General features: G+C 43.5%; 1 protein-coding gene across 1 annotated transcript in view; it reads left to right on the top strand.

Annotated features, from left to right (window-relative positions):
* Window positions 1-21,682, top strand: part of AMPH (amphiphysin) — a 240,897-nt gene that overhangs the window by 191,108 nt on the left and 28,107 nt on the right. Inside the window, exons 12-17 of the mRNA XM_039223853.1 lie at window positions 907-1,023; window positions 4,662-4,685; window positions 7,890-7,913; window positions 10,425-10,457; window positions 15,760-15,816; window positions 20,551-20,676. Of these exons, the coding sequence (XP_039079784.1) occupies window positions 907-1,023; window positions 4,662-4,685; window positions 7,890-7,913; window positions 10,425-10,457; window positions 15,760-15,816; window positions 20,551-20,676 (381 nt within the window). The remainder of the gene's footprint in view (window positions 1-906; window positions 1,024-4,661; window positions 4,686-7,889; window positions 7,914-10,424; window positions 10,458-15,759; window positions 15,817-20,550; window positions 20,677-21,682) is intronic.

The raw sequence follows: 21,682 nt of genomic DNA, 5'->3' as shown, positions 1-21,682 counted from the left end.
TCCATGGTTGTGACCTTTGAATTTCTAGACTACAGATGGTCAAAACTGAAGCTTCTATCAAACGCCAAACACAGGTCACTTGATTCTGTGAGAACTGTCCCAGTTCTCTTCATTGTGATGGTTTATGGGGCTTTATTTCAGCTCTGACCCTTACTGTATGACTTGAGCCAAGGGTAGGCTCAACTTCAAGCCATGTTATTTTTTTGTATCATGATATCACAATAAATGAACAAATATTAATGTTAAGTATTATAAATGTTTTGCTGTTGGAGCAGGACTTTTATCCTAGGTCATATTTGGCTTACCTCTCTCTAATCCAAGAGGGTGATTTTATAGCAGATGTCCGGGGACATGGTTCTCTCCCTATCACTGTCTCTTTCACCCTCCCTCCCTCATATGCACAGTGGAGACCGACAGAATTATGGATGAAGAATGGTTATGTGATAACTAAATCTGAGGGGGTGACGCAGATGGGTGTAGTCAGAGTAGATGGTATCCCTTCCTTTTTACATGCTGGCTTCGCAGGGGACCTCCCAGCAGTGGGCTACAGTGATGGGTCCAACCCTTGGCCTATTTTATCCATCTGTAATTCTTGATCTGAGATTGCTAAAATAGCAGAGGAAAGTCCTTGGATCTTGATGGCATCAGGACATACTTCTTCAACATTCTCTTCATTGGCTGGATTTGGAGCTGGACAAAGGACAGAAACTGAAGCCTGGGTCACATTTCAAGGCACCTTAGGTTCTGGTTGGCCAGAGTCAGTTACTTCCCCCTTCTTAACATTTAGCAAGTGACTCTGGGTAAACTATCAGAGCGTGCTTGGGGGATACTCAGTGATGTTAGTTAGAGGATTATACGTGGATTAGAGCACAACGTCTCATATTTTGTTGCGTCCTGCTTTAACAGAATGAAGTCCCTGAGGTGAAGAAAGAGGAGACATTGTTGGATCTGGACTTCGATCCTTTCAAGCCTGAGGTGGCAACTGCAGGCTCTGTTGCTGTGGCCCACTCACCCATGTCGCAGGTATCCAGTGGCAGTTTTGATGTTTGGGGATGACGTTTCGTGAACTTTAATAAGCTATATAAGGGCAGCAGATGCCTTTCAGATGACTGTCCGTTTCAAATGACTATTTTCTTTTGGGTTGACAGACATTTCCTAATGGGAAGGAAGGGTAGAAAGAAGACCTTATCCGTGCCTGTCATTCCAAACCTCCCCCTCCCATCCCCTCTCTCTACCCATCGAGCTGGGATAACCATACATCCCAAACTGGAACGTATAGCTGCGCAGAAATCCTCTATCTCAGAGTAATTGTTGTTTTTAGTATCATTTTACACTCAGAGTGTTCAGATTTCAATGATAGATTTCATGGCTTCTCTAAATGCAGCTCTTTCTTTTGGCCCTGGCCTTACCTTCTCAGTGTTTCCTCTGCGTTCCTTCCACATGCTTGGGAGATTACAGCACGTTAGACATAGCCTTGACATTGTGCCCCAGTGGAAGTGTTTTCCACTCTTCATCACTTGGAACTTGATGACGTTGTCCCCCTCCACGTTGCAGGAGCTTCCCTCATGTGATCTGAGCTATGGCTTGATGCGGAGCCGGACTCGTGTACCCCACTTCCCCTTGTTCATCGTCCTCACCCTCAACCTTTCCTCCGTTCGGTAGTGATGCCACAGCGTCCTCCCGTAGAGGGGTGCTGGGGGTGGGCGCTGTAATGGCTTGTGGATGATTCCTCTGCAGTAGACTTCCTTCACGATCGTCTATGCCCATGGGAGGAAGTTAACGCAAGGTCTGGCTAAGCAGAAATTGTCCACGTCAGTCGTTCTGCTGTGCTTGGGGCCTTCCATTTGAATCTGGGCAGATGCAGAGATGCTGGGGTATACTTCGCATGAACTAAGGAAGGCGAGTTATAAATTGAGGCCTAGCTCACTCTTCCAGTCTTGAAGCCTTCTCGACACCTTACAGTAAACCACTGTCCGCTCAGTATGAACTTCAACAAGTAAAGCCTCTCTCTAATCCGTGCTTTATTCCAGAATGTGATCACATTTCTGAAGGCCTCCTGGTTGTAATATAGAAACAATACAAATCTGAGATTTGTAAAGCAGGTAATCAAGCAGATCAGATACGAGGCTTTAAAGGTACTTTGCACAAAAAAAAAAAATTGGGTCTTTTAGATAAATGTTTCAAAAAGTCCTATTAAATCCCTTTTAGGAGAGTCATGATAGGCATTAGAATATTAAAGGCTCCAGGAAGTCCTGCCATTAAAAGAAAAAACTGTTTAGACTTGTTTAACTTAGAGATTTCCAAATTTGTTTGGCCACAGAAATCTGTCTGAATAAAAGTTTCTTCACATTCATTGGAATGTTCTCTAAAACCTACTTCGGGAAATGCTACCATAGTGATTGTCAGCAAGTTTGAGGGTTGTGCCTTGGGGGGCCAGCTAAGCAGGACATGAATGTACATGTTAGTCAGAATACTTCCATGAAAGAGCTTTCTCACTGTGTAGACCTCATTGTGCAGGATTCACGGGACCTCTGGGTCCCACCCACCAGCATTCATTGCTCTCGTGGCCAGAGCATGCCGTTGTGATCAGCGGATGAGCTCCCATAGCATGGCCGTCTGCAAGTTTGCATCAAGGGAGAAACTTCTTTTATATCTATCCGTGATTAAAAAATTCCACAAATCATGGAAATTTGTGTGGATTTAGGACTAAGAGAGTCTTTCAGAATTAAAAAACCATGACTGAGGGACGCCTGGGTGGCTCAGTTGGTTAAGCATCTGACTTCGGCCCAGGTCATGATCTTGCAGCTCATAGGTTTGAGCCCTGCGTCGGGCTCTGTGCTGATAGCTCAGAGCCTGGATCCTGCTTCAGATTCTGTGTTTCCCTCTCTCTGCCTCTCCCCTGCTCAAACTCTGTCTCTCTCTCTTTTAAAAATAAACATGAAAAAAAAATCTTTTTTAATGGCCTTAGTTAAATCTTCAAAAGTTTTTCTTCCAAAGAAAATGCATCACCGCAGTTAGGAAGAGCTCTGTGTGCCCCCATGTTCTCCCTCTGGCCGGGTAATGAACCGCCGTGGCTGCCCTGACGGAGGCACCTCACTGCAGAGTCAGGCTGTGAGCTGGCTCCGATCACATCTGCTTTTCACCCAGAACAGTCTTAGGCTGAGAGAGCAAAACACACAGAAGCCATTGGATGTGTGCGGGCCTTCTCTTCCCTTCGCTCTGAATGTTCTCGCTTAACCGTCGCCTGCCCCTGGGCTTTAAATGGGTGTTTTGCTGCGACCACGGCAGCGGCTCACCTTGCCATCGCCGCGGTGTCCGTACGAGTTAACGCATCCTTTCATGGTGCTGAGGACTGATAACCAAGACGTTTCGTTCTGCCGCTTTCCTTTGGAGAAAATACCCTGTGCCAGGGATACGAGGCAGGGATATGGGGTAGCTTTCAGGAGCTGTGATTCTTCTGAGGCCGGGAAGCAAGAAAACACATGCCATCTGAATAACCAGAAAGTGCGTGTTAGATGCAGAAGGAGTCCGCATACGAGTACGAGTAACCGGGGGTTTCCCTGCATCCGTTCTGTCCTCCTTTGTTAGTCATTCGACAGGTACGAGCCAACCCAGCCAGGCTGCACAGAGGTGCGGGGCAGCCGGGGCAGTACCACCCAGGGGCCGGGCTCCCTCACAACCACAGGACCCCTGTCCTCCAGTCCAGAGACATCTGTGACCCCATCTGGACACTCCCATGTTCCTCGTTTGGGAGTGCCAGGCTCTAATTTGCCACTCACTTAGAGATTCAAAACAAGTGTGTAAACACGGATCTGACTCCAGTCACACAGACAAAAGCAGAAAGGGAGGTGGCATTAGCAGCAGGTCTCAGTCCCAGAGGAGGTGAGAGAGGTCTCCCTCACTGTCCCAAACGCACGGCGGCAGTCACTTGAGCCATCTGGATTCCTTCCGAGGGGTCAGTGAGCTTTATAATTAAAATGCTGGTAGTAAGCATAATTCATCCATTATGTCTTAGGGGGCACGCTGCTAATTTGCATGATTCTTTAGTAATTGAGCTGTGCTATCATCTAATTCAACATACTAAAGAACTACTTTTCTGGGGTTCATTTACCATCACACTGGTCAGTGCATCCTCTTGAATTTGGAGAGTGGGGAGGAGAGGAAGTCGTAGCAACGATTAGATCTGTATTTCCTCAAAGATATGAGAAACTACACTCTGGACACCGTGTACTTCATTTTAAGTGTGTGTGTGTGTGTGTGTGTGTGTGTGTGTGTGTGTAGTAAAGTAGGCACTTTAATCATGTTTCAGATACAGTTTTTAGCCCAATAGCGAAAAGCAGATTGACTGGCCTCTTACTGTTCACTGCAGTCACCACAAGACACATTTCACTATTCCAATTTAAATTAAATCAAATTATGTAAATTTGAAAATTTGGTTCTGTTACATAGCACATCTCAAGTGCTCCGAAGCTGCCTGGGACTAGTGTTCACACGTTGGATAGCACAGATCTGGAACATTCTCACCACCAAAGAAAGTTCTGTTGAATAGCACTATATTAAACGTTTCAAAGATGTTTATTTTTAGAACTTCTATTTATGTCAGTATTTTTTACATGCTTGCGATTTGTATACTGACTATATTTTTGTTTGTTTGCTTTCAGACATTGCCCTGGGATCTATGGACGGTAAGAGTCCTGAGAGCTTGTATCTTTTTTTTTTTATGGTTTGAGAGCTCGTATTTTGAAGTACCTGAATCCCTAGAAATTTGGAAACCTTATTTTATTATAATTCATCTGTGATTGGAAGATCTAAACTTTTTTTAATGTTTATTTATTTTCTGAGAGACAGAGACAGAGGATGAGCTGGGGAGGGGCTGAGAGAAAGGGAGTCACAGAATCCAAAGACTCCGAGCTGTCAGCACAGAGCCTGCTGCAGGGCTTGAACTCATGAACTGCGAGATCATGACCTGGACCAAAGTCGGATGCTTAACCGACTGAGCCACCCAGGTGCTCCTGAACTTTTTTTAAAGTTTATTTACTTATTTTGAGAGAGAAGGAGAGCAAGAACACAGGCAGCAGAGGGGCAGTGAGGAAGAGAGAGAATCCCAAACAGGCTCCACACTGTCAGTGCAGAGCCCTATGCAGGGCTCCATTTCACAAAGTGTGAGGTCATGACCTGAGCCCAAATCAAGAATCAGACGTTCAACCAACTGAGCCACCCAGGTGCCCCGAAGACCTAGACTTTTTTTTTTTTTTAATATTTTATTTATTTCTAGGAGAGAGAGAGATAACATGAGCAGGGTAGGGTCAGAGAGAGAGGGAGTCACAGACTGAAACAGGCTCCAGGCTCTGAGCTGTCAGCACAGAGCCCGACGTGGGGCTCGAACCCATGAACCGCGAGATCATGACCTAAGCGAAAGTCAGACGCTTAACCGACTAAGCCACCCAGGCGCCCCAGACCTAGACGTTTTTAAATGATCGTGTCGTCTCCTAGCACAGTCATCAGCCCTCTGGTGGTCCAAGCATTACCAGCACCTAGAAACGGTGGTGTAGAAGACTGTCAGTGTGCCAGACTCCTGGATAAGCAAGAATCTGTGTTCCTGATCTGCCTTTTTATGCTCCTTCCCATCGTGAGTGGCTACAGGAAATGGAGTGAAGGATGTGCACCTTTTTTATATTGCTCTTAAATAGCATAGAAGAAAATGCGGGTGAGCAAACGTAAGGGACACGCTACTCTGCACAAGGAACCCTTTTCTAACTATTATTTCCAGTAATAAGGAACCTTCGTCAACAAGATTTTGAGCTGTAGAGCCACACAGCTCTGGATTTGAGTCAAGACTCTACCTTTTGTAACAGTAGGACTTCAAGCAACTTATGAACTTCTCTTGGCCTCAATTTTTTTTCATCTCTAAAATAAGGGCAATGTCACCTACCTCAGAGGGTCACGTGAGGATTCAGTAGTTAATATTTGTAGAGAGTTTAGCCCCACATCCAGTACATACATATCAATAAAAGGTAGCTATTACTACTAATGGTATGTATTCAGTTAATCTGATGGCTAAGGATGGGCGCTTCCAGAAGTAAGAGTTGGGAAAAGAAAAGATGCAAATGGAGCTTTGTGGTGGTGGCATGTGTGTTGGGGAGTTAGGAGGTGGCCATACCCACGTGGAGCCTCATATCCCTGAGGATATCATGTCTGCCCCGTCTTGGAAAAGCTCTGGTCACATGGTCTTCAGACCTCAACTCTGGTTTCGTGTTTTTCTTCTTCTTCTTTTTTTTTTTTTTTATAAGTTTATTTATTTTTGAGAGAGAGAGAGGGAGTGTGTGTGTGTGTGTGTGTGTGTGTGTGTGTGTGTGTGTGTAGGGGAGGGAAAGAGAGAGAGAGGGAAACAAAGAATCCAAAACAGGCTCCAGGCTCTGAGCTGTCAGCACAGAGCCTGATGCAGGGCTCGAACTCTGAACGGCGAGATTATGATCTGAGCTGAAGTTGGACGCCCAACCAGCTGAGCCACCCAGGTGCCCTGGCTTGTTTTTCTTCTTTTTTAGTGAGACGGCAATAGGAAAGTCTGCTAGATCTGGGTCTTTATGGATCTAGTCTTCTGAAATGACATTGCTACTCTCTTCCCTTGAGACAGAAAGATGGCTGCCCCCTTCCCTTCCACAGGAGTGGGTTTATACTGCCCTACTTAGGGTCCTTGAAGCATCCTGGAAGACTCTCAAGAGAAAAGCTAAAGAATGTTGACTGAAAACATCTTTTATAGTGAGCTGGCTTTGCTTGTGTAATCACAAAAAGGGATTCATGGACTGATGTTCAGGATGTTTGAATTCTAGCTGCAACTCTGTTAATTTTCTTGAAGCTCAAGAGGACAGTGCTCATGTTTTATTATTCCAGTGTTTCACATCTTCAGTTGGGGTTATAATACAGTTTCCCTTCCCTCACCAGAAAGGGTATGGTGAGGGGGAAGGTATCATCTAGATGGAACATTGAGTATTTCAGAGGATAAACCTGCTAAGAAGGGTAGTGGTGACTTGGGGCACCTGGGTCGCTCCATCACTTGAGCATCCAACTTCGGCTCAGGTCATGATCTCACAGTTCATGGGTTCGGACCCCACTACGCACTCTGTGTTGACAGATCAGAGCCTGGAGCCTGCTTTGGATTCTGTGTCTCCCCCTGTCTCCACCCCTCCCCTGTTCGCACTCTCTCTCTCTCTCACAAAACTAAATACCATTTTTTAAAAACTAAAAACACAAAAACAAACAAACAAAAAAAACAAAGGTAGTGATGACAAAATTGCAAAACAGTGGCTCCCTTGACCAAATCACTGGCATTCCTTGCCCCTTTCAATCCCTCAGTGTCATTTGTGTGCAGACCAGGCTTCTAGTTTGGGGGTGGGGGCGGGAAGAACATGAGGAGAATCGCCCGAGCGGTCACACAAACCCTACCACAGAGGCACCAGTGTGGAAGGAGTTTGGGGAAGACGCATTCTGGTCCTGTGACAGACCGCGTGACCCGTGTGTCCTCTCGTGGGTGCTAGCGCCTGATCTTGTTCTCGTCTTCACAAGTTTGCTTCTTTATTTGAAAACTTTGCGACTCAGAGTTCTGCTAAAGCAGAAGCTATGTAATAGCCAGGAGAGCTCCTTGCTGACTAGAAAATGGCGGAGGCTTTCTTCATGTTTCAACTGGGTTGTCTTAACCAGCAATGGAACAAAACTCACCCCTATCAAAAAACCAGTTGTAAACTTTGATCTCAAACCAGTAAAAGCCACAGCTTTCAGGAGAATGTTGAGTCTTGACAGCACAGGATTTTAATATGCTAGAGAATTTTCTTCTTTTGCCTTATCGTTATTATTATTATTATTGATGATTATTTCTTCTTTTACTCATGCAGACAAGCACTGACTTGGTACAGCCGGTAGGTAAATATCCAGAATATTCTGGATTTTTTTTTTCCTTTAATATGCCTTATATACGTGGATATTATCTAGAATGAGCCTTTTTTTTCTCCATGGCATTGCTATTGCAGATTTAACCTTAAGCCATTTAATTTTAATTTTAATTTTACTACTCTCTAGTTTTAACTGCTGCTACCCTACTGAAGACCTTTGTGTTCCTCATCAAATCTTGCCATGATCTATTTCATCTTATGTTGTGTTTTTTTTTCCTTTGCTATTCTGCATACTTCTAAAGGCTGACTCTTCAAAAAGTCTTTCCCTGTGTAACCTGATCATGGAGGAAACTCCAGACAGTGGGTTGGCCGAAGAAACTCAAAGATCTCAAATTGACCTAGGTGCATTTATTTGGGGCCCTGATGCTAGTACAGAGAGTGTCAGCCAGGAAATTACACAAGGTGGGTCTCAGGAAGACTCTTCATGTCTCTCTGAAGCAGAGCAGGACATGGGATTATCCACTGGAATGCCTCCTGCTTCCTGGCACCCTGTAGCTGAACAGGGTGAGCTTGTTGTGGGGCCAGCCCTTCTGGGCAGAAATGAACAGCTGTCCCCAGAGCCTGTGCCTGAGGCTGAATTTGCCACAGCTGCTTATCTGGAGATGGAGTGGCCTCATGACTTACCCAACTCAGAGATGGCAGCCACAGAAACTGGTGGCCTGGTCAAAGAAAGTCCAGAAGATGTTAAAGAATCAGAAGAAGAGGAAGAGAAACAGAAGACTGAAGATTCTATGTGGGCAGGTGTGGAGACATATGAAAAGGTAGACACTGGAGCTATTGATATCAAGGCACTAGAAGGTACAGAGGAATTTGAAGAGAAAGTGGGTGACAGTGCAGGAAACAGGCTAGTTGATGTTAAGACAATAGGAAACCCAGACCAGGAGACCTTAGAAATCAGTAAAGAGGAAATGAGGAACGATCTAAGAGCTAGTTGTGGGGAAAGTGGAAAGACCAATGCAGAGTATTTTGATACAACTCATGTGTTAGAAAAAGACCTGGAAAGAGTAGATACAGCACCTGAATTTAGTGACAGAGACCAAGGGCTAGATGAAGGGCATCCAGTAGTAATAAATAGTTGTGAAAGTAGAGGAGGCTCTGGAGCTGAACCCACCCATCACACAGACATTTTGAATCTGTGTCTCCAGACCGATTCTGTATCTAATATTGAAAATGCCAGCCCCGAGGGATGGGATTTAGCTAGACAAGACATAAGAAAAAATTTAATTGGCCCTCCTAACCATGATATAATACATCACTCAGGACAAAGCAGTGCAGGTGCAGAAGAAAGTCAGCATGAGGCCGTGTTACATACTCCTGGGGTTGACAGGGATGAAGATCAGGCTGTTGTTTCCTCAATAAAACATGAAGTAGCAGCTCAGTCTAGGACAGACCTTAACTGTTCTCTGGGAACTAATGCAAACAGAAGAGATTGGTGTTTGTGTAAGGCAGAAGGCTCATTAATAGAGGGGTCTGAAAGTACAGCGACTGGGAACTGTAGTCCTACCATTAACTTGCCAAGTATTATGAAAACAGACTCTTGGGCAACAGATCCAGGTCAAATCTGGCAGCCAAGCTTGGATTCGGCAGTGAATAATATGGATATATTGGAATTCTCTGGTATACCAGATGGCCAAACTCGTGGATTCGCCAGTTGGCTTGATTCTGTTAACCACTGGCCTATCAGAGATGTGGGAGGCTTAGACAGTTGCTGGGAACATTTAGATACAGTTGAAGGCAAGACAGGGCTGGAGGTGGACTCACCAGCAGCTGTGTGTGGGGAACAAGTCATTGCTAAGTGCTGGGAACAAAGCCGAGACATGGCTAGACCGTCGGTTCTGGGAACCTCCCACGGTGCTAGCACTGAAAGTCCCGCTAGTCCCCAAGACAATGACATCAGCAACTCAGATTTATCTGAAGATGAAATTGCTAACCAGAGATATGGATTGTTGTACCAAGAAATAGAGCCTGATAAAGAAGAGGTACTTAACCCCAGTATGTAGTATAGACTAGCCAAAGACTTCTGTAGGTTCTGTTTTTCCTAATGTTTCCCACCTACTTCATTATCCATCACTGTCTTCTCTGAGACCTGCTTCATCTCCTTGAAATCTGTGCAAACCAAACACAAATAGGTTGACAAAAAAATAATTTAAAGAAAGCAGAGTGGTTGTGTTGGGAACTAATTAGTCTATTTTAGCTTTTCTCTGGAATCATTTTCTCATTATTGAGAAAGTGGGCTTTGGTTAGCACTGACTGAACCATACACTGGCAATAATTGTAAAAACAATCTCTTTTTTTGTCAGCCTATTTAAAATAATACAGTTCAGCCTTTTGCATTTCCTAAACGCGCTCATGCACAGCAACCTTTTGTATTATTTTAAAAAGTGTGGTGGTCTTTACTTTCCGACTTGTCTGATGGACATTTACTGATCACACAAAAATGACAGAAAATAACGTACATTGATTTCCCTTTCTGTTTAGGCTTCCGGTGGTACATTTAATGGATTCACCCAGGTAAGAGATCGATTTGCTTGCACAATCCATCTTTGAGAATGAGTGACCTTGGTGTCACTTGAGTAGCATAACGTTTAAGCACGTCGGTGCGATACATGACCCTCTCACTTGCAAGTTTGGTAATGGAAGCAGTGATAGTGGCAGTATTGTAGGGTTGTGGTGAAGAGTCCCTGAGATATACAACTGGCAGGCACCCTTGGTAGGTAGTACATACGTACTAAGTGCTTCCTGACCTACTGATATTGTTAGCCTGCCCATTATACTGATTCCTCTGCTAGAAATTAGAGGTTGTCCTGACCTAAGAGGTCCACTAGATTCAGCTGTCAGAAAAGAAGAGAGAGGATTGTTTTCAACTAATGGGATGGGTCTTTAGAAAAAAGAAATGGTTTTTAGGAGCCCCTTTATGTGGAATCATCTAAGAGCCATACTGCATAGAACCTTATCTCTTCGGTCCTTCTTCAGGAAGGGGCTGTTTGAGGCTAAGAAACCATTGATTGGCTCTGTCGAGGAAGGCGGAATTTTCCTTGGGCGTCTGTGGAAAAGAAGCCACAAGATGGACTGTCCCATCACTTGATACGACCCAACAGATGGGCACTTGTCACCCATGTAAAAGGCAGACCACCCGGCTCTCAAGCCCTTGGAATAACTTCTGAAAACCTCTTGAGGGAGGACTTCACACAGAGGCCAGTCTGTGCTGAATGCTTTGTCTCAGATTATTAGAGAGGAACAGTTTCTCATTTTAGCATTTAGAATTTCTCTATTTAAAGATTTGCTTACTTTGCCCCATGTTATCTATGAAATGATAAAGTCCACCCAGACCCACCTCCAAATGCAGGTTCACTTGGCCACAAAGGGAGATGATAATGTGTCTCCTCACCTGCCTAAACCTCTTTACAAGGTCAGGGCATGAGAATTGTTACTCATTTCTCATTTTTCTTTCATTTGTGTGCTTGTCAGTTATAAATTCACATCATTTAAAGAGCAACCAAATTGTATAATCGCGTTTTATGTAAAAAGTTCAGACTGTCACACACCTCCATTTCCGGTTTCTTAGAGGTAAATACTTTTACTCCTTTTACCAGATTCTCTGATCTCAGCCGCATATGTGTGCATGACTTGTTTATAAGCTACTTTGTGGTTTCTAAAGCGTTGTCTATCATCTATTATCTATAGACTCCTCTCTCTGGAAGGGGCGGACTTGACATACCTGCAGACGCCCCCCACCCCACCTCACGGCTCACCCCTCCCTCTCCTCCCGGCCCACTCTCGGCTATAGTCCCACCGAAGCCGTCCAGCCAATCTGTGGTAATAAATAGTATAATGATATAAATGCTCTCAGCGCCCCAGCCATGAAGTTTACGTTTACTTTCATGCCAACCTTTTGTTCTCCTTTGGGGAAATAATTGCAGGGTCTTTTCCTCTGCTTAGTGTTTCAGGTCCTTCTTGCTAATTCAGCCCCATACTCTGTAGTTCTGTAAATCTTCCCTCCTTTTGTTGGCAAACGTAAAGCATTCAGTCAGTTTCATCTTCCTGAAGAATTTGCTCGTCTCTCCTTCCCGCTGCTCCGTCTGAACTGGGTTCTCTCTAGCTCCACCTGCTGCCCCGGCTGTTTCCCAGACTCCCCTGGGGTGTCTGCCCTGGGGGTTGCCCTCCCCTCTTCCTTCTGTCAGTCCTTCCTTTCTGGACACAAGTCTCCTCATTTGTGGTTTAATGCCACCTACTGGGACACATCTGCATCCACAAATTCAGGCACACCCTCCTGTAGCTTTCAGAAAAGCGTGCGTGAGAAGTTTGCGTTGGTGACCTTATACATCTGCAAATGTCTGTATCTATGTACAGAATGGTTGCTTGGATTGGATATTGTATTAGAATATAATATTTTCCCTTAGAATTTTGAAGCCATTCCTCCATTCTTTTTTCCTACCTCCCAGTGTTGCCACCGAGGAACACTTGTTTTGATTCTTTTTTTAAAAATTTAATCTTATCTTAGATTTAATAAAATTACCATTATCATGAAAACTCCATGCTAATTTTTTAAAAAATTTTTAAATGTTTTATTTATTTCTGAGAGAGAGAGAGAGAGCAAGCGAGAGAGAGCGTGTGAGCAGGGAGGGTCAGAGAGAGAGGGAGACACAGAATCCGAAACAGGCTCCAGGCTCTGAGCTGTCAGCACAGAGCCCGACGCGGGGTTGAACCCACAAACTGCGAGATCATGACCTGAGCCGAAGTTGGACGCTTAACCGACTGAGCCACCCAGGAGCCCCTCCATGCTAATTTTTTGAGTAAACCGTTTTCCGACAGAACTGTTTCACAAACAATAACTTTACTTCATGTTTGACTTTTATAGCAGGATCATAGAGTCTTTTATTTTTCCGAGAATAGATTTTGAGGGGTGCCTGGGTGGCTCAGTCGGATTAAGCGTCCTACTTGGGTTCAGGTCATGATTGTACAGCTTGTGAGTTCGAGCCCCACATGGAACTCTGTTGACAGCTCAGAGCCTGGAGCTGCTTCGGAGTCTGTGTTTCCTCTTTCTCTGCTCCTCCCCTGCTCACTCTCTCTTTCTGAAAAATAAATATTTTTTAAAACTTAAAAAAAATAGATTTTGAATTAATATTTGAAGGTTTCATCAGTTCTCCCAGGGGGCTTTCTTAATCTTGAATAATTATTTAAATTGTATTCTCGTTCCAAGTATCTGTCATGTTGTTTTCCTTGTTGACCCTTTCTTCATGTATTAGCCGGTCTTTAATTGGACTTCACCATTATTTGTGTAATACTATAATGGTTCGCCAACATCATTTTCATCTACTACTAGAAATTCTGTATCTTATTTCAGAATTTTAATTGTAATTTGCAGGAGTTTGTATTTGCGTAGAGACCGAAGTATTGAGAATTATTGGGAAATGACTGGTAGTAGTCCTAGTTTTTATTTTAATTCAAATTTAGTAAATCTACAGTCTTATGTTAGTTTCAGGTGAACGGATAAAGAAGAGGTGGTCTATCTATTTACAATGGAATATTACCGAGCCATAAAAAAGAATGAAATCTTGCCATTTGCAATGATGTGAATGGAGTTACAGAGTATAATGCTAAGTGAAGTAAGTCGGTCAGAGAAAGACAGATACCATATGATTTCCCTCATATGTGGAATTTAATACAACAAATGAGCAAAAGAATAAAAAAAGAGAGAGAGAGAGAGAGAGAGAGAGAATGACAAACCAAGATAAACTTTTAACTGTAGAGAACAAACTGATGGTTACCAGAGGGGAGATGGACAGGGGGCTGGGGGAAATAGGTGATGGGGATTAAGTGCCCCTATTTGTGAAGAACCCAGGGTAATGTATGGAAGTGTGGAATTATTGTTGTTTTGATTTTCCATATTTTTAAGAAAACTCCTCTCTTTCTTTCTGCCCCCTTCAATACCACTCTCTCTCTCCGGAAGTTTGTAGAATCTCTTTTTTACCCCTTGTTTCTGAAATTTTATAGTGATCTACTGTGGTCTGACCCCTGATGTGAATTCTTCAGGCATTTATTTTTCTTGGACTGATTAAACTTCCAGCTCTTCTGTCTCCTGTCTGGTGGTTGTAATAGGAGGTGATTGGGAAAGAAGTTGAGGGTGGGGTGATGGAGTCCCTGCTCTCAGTATTTATCTCACTCAAGGTTGCTACTTGCCTAAGCTGCCTGTGTGTTCCCTAGTCCAGACACCCTCTGTTTCAGCCTCTGCAAAAACGTCAAGTCTTGTGCTGGGGTGAAGGGATATCACTTGGTTTGTGGATCAATGAAAGGATCTCGAGGTCCAGTTACTTTTTATTAGCCTTCTAGCCAGTTCCCCATGTTTAGCACCACCCAGCTTCTGTTTCCCTTGGTCCTTGCATTTCTAATTCTTTTTTTTTTTAATTTTTAATGTTTATTTATTTTTGAGAGAGAGAGAGATGGACAGACATAGCAAGAATGGGGAGGGACAGAATCCAAAGCAGGCTCCAAGCTCTGAGCTGTCAGCACAGACCCTAACGCGGGGCTCAAACTCACAAACCTCGAGATCATGACCTGAGCCGAAGTCAAACACTTAGCTGACTGAGCCACCCAGGTGGCTCCCTGCCACATGTTTCTAATTCCTGATCCATTGGGAGTTCTGAGTAATAAAACAGGTTGCTTTTTTTGGCATTTCTTACATCACCTGAGGATAGAGATTTTTTTCTGGGCCCACCAACTTACTTGTGCATTCGTCTGCTTTTCAGTTTTGTTGCTCTTAATCTTTCTTCTCATGCTTCTTATGCTCAGGGATTTATGCCTTTTTAAATTTGTCTTATGAAATTCCCTTTACGGCTTAGTTTGGATTCTGGAGGTAACAGAGGTAATTGTCTCAATATAACATCATTAACCAAGTGCCACTGTGTCATCTTCTCTGTTGGGAAGGGCTGATATCTAATTCTATAGGTACTTTTTCTTTTCTTTTTTTTCTTTTTTTGGTCTTCAACTGGTCTGATTAACCAAGACTTCTGGTCTTCTGTCTGCTGGCTGTAAGCCTGGCTACCAGCATAAGCAGAGATGAATATTGTCTTAGAGATCACTGTTCCCTTAGATTTATTCCAGCTTGATTTTTTAGGTCAATGAATGCATGGTATAAAATGTTTAAGTTATGGTTCATTATTAGCCCATAGGAGTCACACTTAGGTCATTTAGTAAGATTGAATTTCCGGCATTTACAAAGTGTGAACTTACAGTTTAGAGCTACTATCTTTTTTTTCCATTTTTAAAAAAAACGTTTAAGTTTTTTTTTTAAGAGAGAGAGAATAAGCAGGGGAGGGTCAGAAAGAGAGAGGGACAGATTCTGCACGGAAAGCTTAGGTGCTGACAGCAGCAAGCCCAATGTGGGGCTCGAACTCACTAACCATGAGATCATGACCTGAGCTGAAGTCAGATACTCAACTGACTGAGCCACCCAAGTGCACCTTAGAGCTACTAAATTCCTATTCAATGTAGATGTCCATAAGAGAAGCTGTGGAATGAAAATGTCCCTGAAATCACTGCCCGTTTTTAAATGATTCTTACTATATTATTATATGGTATCATGCTAGCCTACATTTATAACACTTAATTTAGAACATCTACTGTTAAAATTGTTTTTGCAGTATCTGCTCTTCTGATTTAAAATAAAAGGAGACTTTAAAAACTTTTATAATGTATTTATTGATACAATTGATGGAAGCCGGTTTAAATGGTATCTTTGTCCTTTTTTTTTTTTTAAAGCAAGTTAGCTGGAACCTTCATAATTTTTCATCTTTATTTTCTCCCCAATGTTCAGCCCCAGGACACGTCATTATTCACCATGCAGACAGACCAGAGCATGATCTGTAACTTGGTAAGTTGACTTTGGTGTGTGTTTTGGGGAAGCTGTTAACTTACTGCTGAATGTGCTAGGGTTGATCATTCTAGGTAATCTAGAGCTTGAATATCCAGAATGTGGTTTCTGCAGCCCTTTCTTTTCTAGAAAATAGGAAGGAAGGCTTCTGAAAAATCTCACAGTGTCTTAGGTGTTAGTTGCTTCTACTTATAAAGGCAAAGTGACCCCAACAAAACACAAACGTCTCCTAGTTAATGGGTTTCCATGGAAATCTATCAACGGCACAGACGTTTCCACCTGAGTGTAACTTCTTCCACAGGATTGAAAGTAAAATTGCCTCGAGAATTCATGCTCCAAGATAGATCTTCGCTTCTTCTTGAGCCTGAAGCGACTTCGTTTCTCATCTCTCATCTCCTCCCTCCATTTTTTGAGTTGTAGAAAGAAGTCATGCACAGTATAGAGAGGATCCCTTCATTGCTGTTAGAGGACGTAGGAAAAAAAGCTTAGCTCGGGAGTGAGTAGGAGCACACCGAATTACTCTCGGTGTGAGAGGACATTCCTCCAAGATTGTTGTTGGAGTTGTCATGGGAAACCTTTTCCCCAGCCGCTTCCTAGTGAAGTGAAGTTGCGTGAAGAAGGCTTGAGTGATGTCACTAGTGAACTTGGCCATGGTACACTGCGCAGCGTGGGGCACTTTGAGAATTTACTCACAAGGGTTATTTGTAGCTCATTGGTTTTCCCATGAGAATGGTCCGTAATTAACTCCAGCTCCTGGCTTTCACATTGAAAGCTTAGAATTGGATTTACGTAGAATAAAATTTTTTCTTTTTAGATGATTTCACTTCTAAGTAAAGAATTCTGCTCTGGGAAGTTTGTCTTAAAGGTTACCTTGATATTTCTTAAAAGGCTAGGACGTCTGGAATGTCATGTCTGTAGATTGTCCTACTTTCTGGCTTTTGGGTAACCAGGTGAGGTGGCGTCTGTGTGGCCTGCAAATATTTAAGCGTTTAAAATACAAATTATGTTGGTGTTGATAATGGAGCCAGAGAGACTTCTGTGGCGTTTTCCTTGGTGACTTTCAGCCCAAGTGATGGAGTAAGGGTTAAACCAATGCCGGAGGATGAGACTTTTAATTATAGGCTGTGAAAGGGTCAAGAAAAATGGAGAAATACTGGAATAAAAAGAAAGGCAGTGGGTCATAATTAAACTCACACCCATTACTTTGATGCAGAAGTCCAGCCATAGAATCCAGTGGTTTTTAAGTTTTTCAAAACATCTTCCTACTGCCCACAGCTTGCTATAGAAGCTTCCATTTCCTGCTCTTCCCTTCTTTCGATATGTAGTCTCTGAAGCAGACATCTCGCACCTTCTTTCCATTGGGACGCTGAGCTTTGTCATGACCAGCATTGCAGATGCTTCTAACATTGGCTGGGCCGTGTGAGGAACTCGGAAGTCCTAGCAAACTCACTTCTCCCACTGAGTTGTGATTATATAGGGTCTTCCCAGGAGCTGGACAGGTTCCCAACGTTTGGCCCATTGACTCATCTGAACAAGGTGAAGGTTGATGTTCGTAGTCAACTACTCATCTCGCCAGTCTGCATCTTATGGCCCACAGGACATCCCTTGAGTATAAGTTTAAACTCTATTGAATCTGCAATCCTTGCTCAGGGCTCAGTTAGCTCTATATCCCTTACAGTTCCCACTAAATTAGCTTTCCCAAATTTGGAGAAGCAGGACTCTAAGGCAAGTACCATACTGGAATGTGACTAGACTCTTTTTTTTAAGCTTATCTATTTATTTTTGAGAGCAAAAGAACGAGAGCGAGCACATGAGCACATGAGGGGCAGAGAGAGAGGGAGACAGAGAATCCCTAACAGGCTCCATGCTCCCAGCACGGAGCACCATTTGGGGCTTCAACTCACAAAATTGTGAGATTGTGACCTGAGCCAAAACCAAGAGTCAGATGCTTAAACGACTGAGCCACTCAGATGCCCCAAGAATGTGACTAGACTCTTAACCCCACTCCCAACCTAGCTCCTTCCTCTGCAGCGACCTGCCTTCCCTCTTAGGACAGAGGATACTAGAAACTAGAGCACTAGAGTGCACTGAGACTGCACTTACCATTCTGTTCTAAAGGAAGAATTCCATTTCTGTGTCTCGGAGTTAAACCATTGGGACATCCTGCTGCCACCAATAAATTTAGAGTATCCTTCTCCTTAGAACGTGTAATGATTGCCACCCCAGCAGTAGATAGGAAATGATCACCAAATGATCCTAAATACAACATGGTATCAACCCATTTGCAAGTCTGTTAAGGGAGGCATCTTGTAGAAAATAAGTGGTAGAATCGGGGCCTAACTCTGACTAGGACTATTTTAGACTTTTCCACGAGATGTGGTTTACAATCTGCCTGTGCTTTTCTTGCATCTTGATAAAATATTTACAATTTTACATGATCCTAGAAGGAATAGAAGAGGATTTCTGTTTCTGAATTAGAGTAGCTGATTTTATGTGCGCAGTCATGCTATCGTGTTTCATCCTTACTCATCACTGAGTTATATTTCTCCAACTAGAATTTAAGTTGTTAAGTTGCAGAGCTATATTGTAATATCTGGTGTGATATTATAATATAGGGGAGGTGTTGTGACTTGTGGGGATATAACCAACCTTACATCCCCTTCATACTGTGTTCCTTTTGGATTATCTGATGTCAGTAAGCAAACGCAAGTCAGCTCATACACCTGATCACTTACTTATTCTTACCTTGCTTTAGAGTTTCTTTGGACTTCCAAGAAACCCAGACTCTGATGCAGATGTTTTTTCATTTTACATTATTTATATATATATATATATATTATATTATATTATATAAAAATATATTTGTATTATAATTATATATATTTTTTATGTACAATGATATATTTACTTGACTCATATTTGGAAACTTCTCTTGGTTCCTTATCTGGCTTCAGACTTTCTCCTTGTAGACTCAGCCCACGGGCGGGGGGCGGGGGGGCTGCCATCTGCATATGGATTTCGTGGGACTTTGTCAAATTACCCTTCCTGTCCCTATTGTGTAGGTAGTTTGATATTGTCCTCTCATAGCAAATTACCTTGATTTCCAAAGTCATAAGATCATATCCTGAGAGCTTACAGAAGCTCAGGGCTGCTATGAAACCTTGCTCCGTTACAGAGATAATTCTTTTGGAACAATAAACGTGAAATCTTTCCCATAAAAAAACTCTCGAAAGCATATTAGAGTGAATTTTATCTCATTCTTTCTTAAAAATTGTGTCAGGTTGCCCCTTAAAAGTTATAAAAGCCCATAAAAATATCAAATCACTGCACACTTATCTACCAAAGTGTCCTTTCTTTTTTATTATGTGTGTGACTATGGTATGAGTCACAATGGAGGATTTGGGGGAGGGGCCGCAAGAGAAATATTTTGTGTATTTATCCAGCACAAAGCTGTTCGTCATTCATTTCCTGGAATCTCAGCCTAGCTTCCCCATCCCTTCCGTATCAAACTTGTCATATGAAGCAGCCTCCCTGAACATTACAGGGGATCTGGTTCTCCGTTGCTTCTGGTGAGAAAGAGTCTGACTGAAGTTACTGATTTCCCCAATCACAGCGTTTATTGGAAACTTCGTACTCCTCTAGGAAAACACTTTTCACCTTTCTTACACTTGAAGTGTCCTGATGGAAAAGGACCTCAATGTGCCTTCCGATGGCCACCCATTTAGTGAGATCATGCAGCTAAATGAACGTGCTTACATTAGTCAAAATTGGAAATGGCAAAACATTTTCAGTAGCCATGGTGACATGCATTGGCTATGGTGTTCTTAAGGGCCTGTTGTTACTTAATAGTGCTAATTTTGTAACTAACAAAGTCTGGAGTGAAGAGATCCAGAGGCTTGATTCCACATATAATTGGCACCAGGAGGAAGTCTGTGTGTCAAGATCACCATGGGATGGAAGATCCTCACTCTTGGCCACACAATTAGAAGAGTCTAATTGGTATCACAGAGAATACCATCCTCTGGTTCCCGACAGAATTAGCTTATATGAAGAGACTGATTGCTAGTAATTCGTTTGGGGAGTGGGAGAAAGCAGAACAAGAAACTGAACGGGAATATACAACGCAGCAAAGCATCTGTGATTGTGGTGGTTACTTGCCAGGTAGCTGGGTCTGCTCTTCCCAGCCAGGGTAGTGAGGGGCACAATGGCTTCGTGGTGACCTAGTCATACAGATGAATGCATTTTGACTGGAATATTGGAGTGACCTTTCAACTTTGGGTCATTTGAAATGCAGCACATATCAGAGCCAGAAAGTCCTAGAACCCAGTACCCCTGAGCTCTTTCTCCCTCCTTCCAACTGGCAAAGGAAGGGAGCTCCTAGGATCCTCTCTGTCTCTGCCAGATGGCGGGAAGTACCATTTTAGGATTTCTTACAGACATCATGAAGGTGGAAGTAAGTACAACGAGTAGTAGCCAAAATGGTAAGTCTTTGTCAGACGTCAGGGGAAGTGACAGTGCTTGATGATGCCAAAGAGAAGCCTAACAAGAGTCCATTTCTAGGCTTTTCAGTTAAGGGCTCCTGATGTCACATGTGGGACCTTTTTTACAGCACAGATTTAATGAAGCCAGTTGCCTATAGGATGACCAAGAAAGTCTTAATTGTCCAGTATCCTGTGATGTTATCAACTCACGTGTTGAATCTTTTTCCTCTGACCCTAAAACAAACAATCAAAGGCTGAATCTGAACAGGCTCAACCCACAGAGCCGAAGGCAGAGGAGCCCCCTGCTGTCGCCACACCTGCCGTTGGGCTGGACTCTGGACTGGACGCCCAGGCTGAGGAGCCAGTGGAGGGGGCAGTGGTGAGCGCCGCCCCTGTCCCACCCTCCACCTGCCTCTCCTGCCCCAGCCCTGCTCATCTCATGATCTCATTTCTCCCATCTCATCCATGCTTCCCTTGGGCCAAATCACCTCCTCATCTGCCATGGCTCCCCACGTGCAAATAGGCTCTGTGCCCTTGACAGTGAAACTTCATTCTCGTTTATGTTTTTAAAAGGATGATATCCAGACACCTGCTCTTTTGATCTAGAGAGAAATGTCATATAACCTCAGGCTTGGTTCTCAAAACAAAGGATGTCTTAACTTCTTTTCTGAGACTCTCCCATTCATAGTAGATAGATTGTAGAACTCACAGATATCCAGCCTTCTTACTGCTGTGCTCTGTCTGTGATGGCTAGAGATGGTCTTCAGGGAGGCAACAACCTGCGGGTGACAAACAGAAGTATAATATCTTTGACAGTTATGTCTATCGATTTCTCACAATGTTAGTTTTGTAGGTTGGTGTTAAGTCCCAGTGGCAGATGGAAACTGCATATTAAAAATCCTTGAATCTGGGGCGCCTGGGTGGCTTAGTCGGTTAAGCGTCCGACTTTCGCTCAGGTCATGATCTCGCGGTTCGTGGGTTCGAGCCCCGTGTCGGGCTCTGTGCTGACTGCCAGCTCAGAGCCTGGAGCCTGTTTCAGTCTGTGACTCCCTCTCTCTCTGACCCTCCCCTGCTCACGCTGTCTCTCTTTCTCTCTCTCTCTCTCCTAGAAATAAATAAAACATTAAAAAAAATTAAAAAAAAAAATCCTTGAATCTAGGGGCACCTGGGTGGCTTAGTCGGTTAAGCATCTGACTTTCGCTTAGGTCATGATCTCGCGGTTCGTGGGTTCGAGCCCCGCGTCGGGCTCTGTGCTGACTGCCAGCTCAGAGCCTGGAGCCTGTTTCAGTCTGTGACTCCCTCTCTCTCTGACCCTCCCCTGCTCACTCTGTCTCTCTTTCTCTCTCTCTCTCTCCTAGAAATAAATAAAAATATTAAAAAAAAAT

This window comes from Hyaena hyaena, unplaced genomic scaffold, assembly GCF_003009895.1.
Source record: "Hyaena hyaena isolate Hyena2069 unplaced genomic scaffold, ASM300989v1 scaffold_1466, whole genome shotgun sequence".
Taxonomy (NCBI): Eukaryota; Metazoa; Chordata; class Mammalia; order Carnivora; family Hyaenidae; genus Hyaena; species Hyaena hyaena.
Note: the sequence above shows the minus strand (reverse complement) of the source record. Positions and strands in the feature narration are given on the sequence as shown.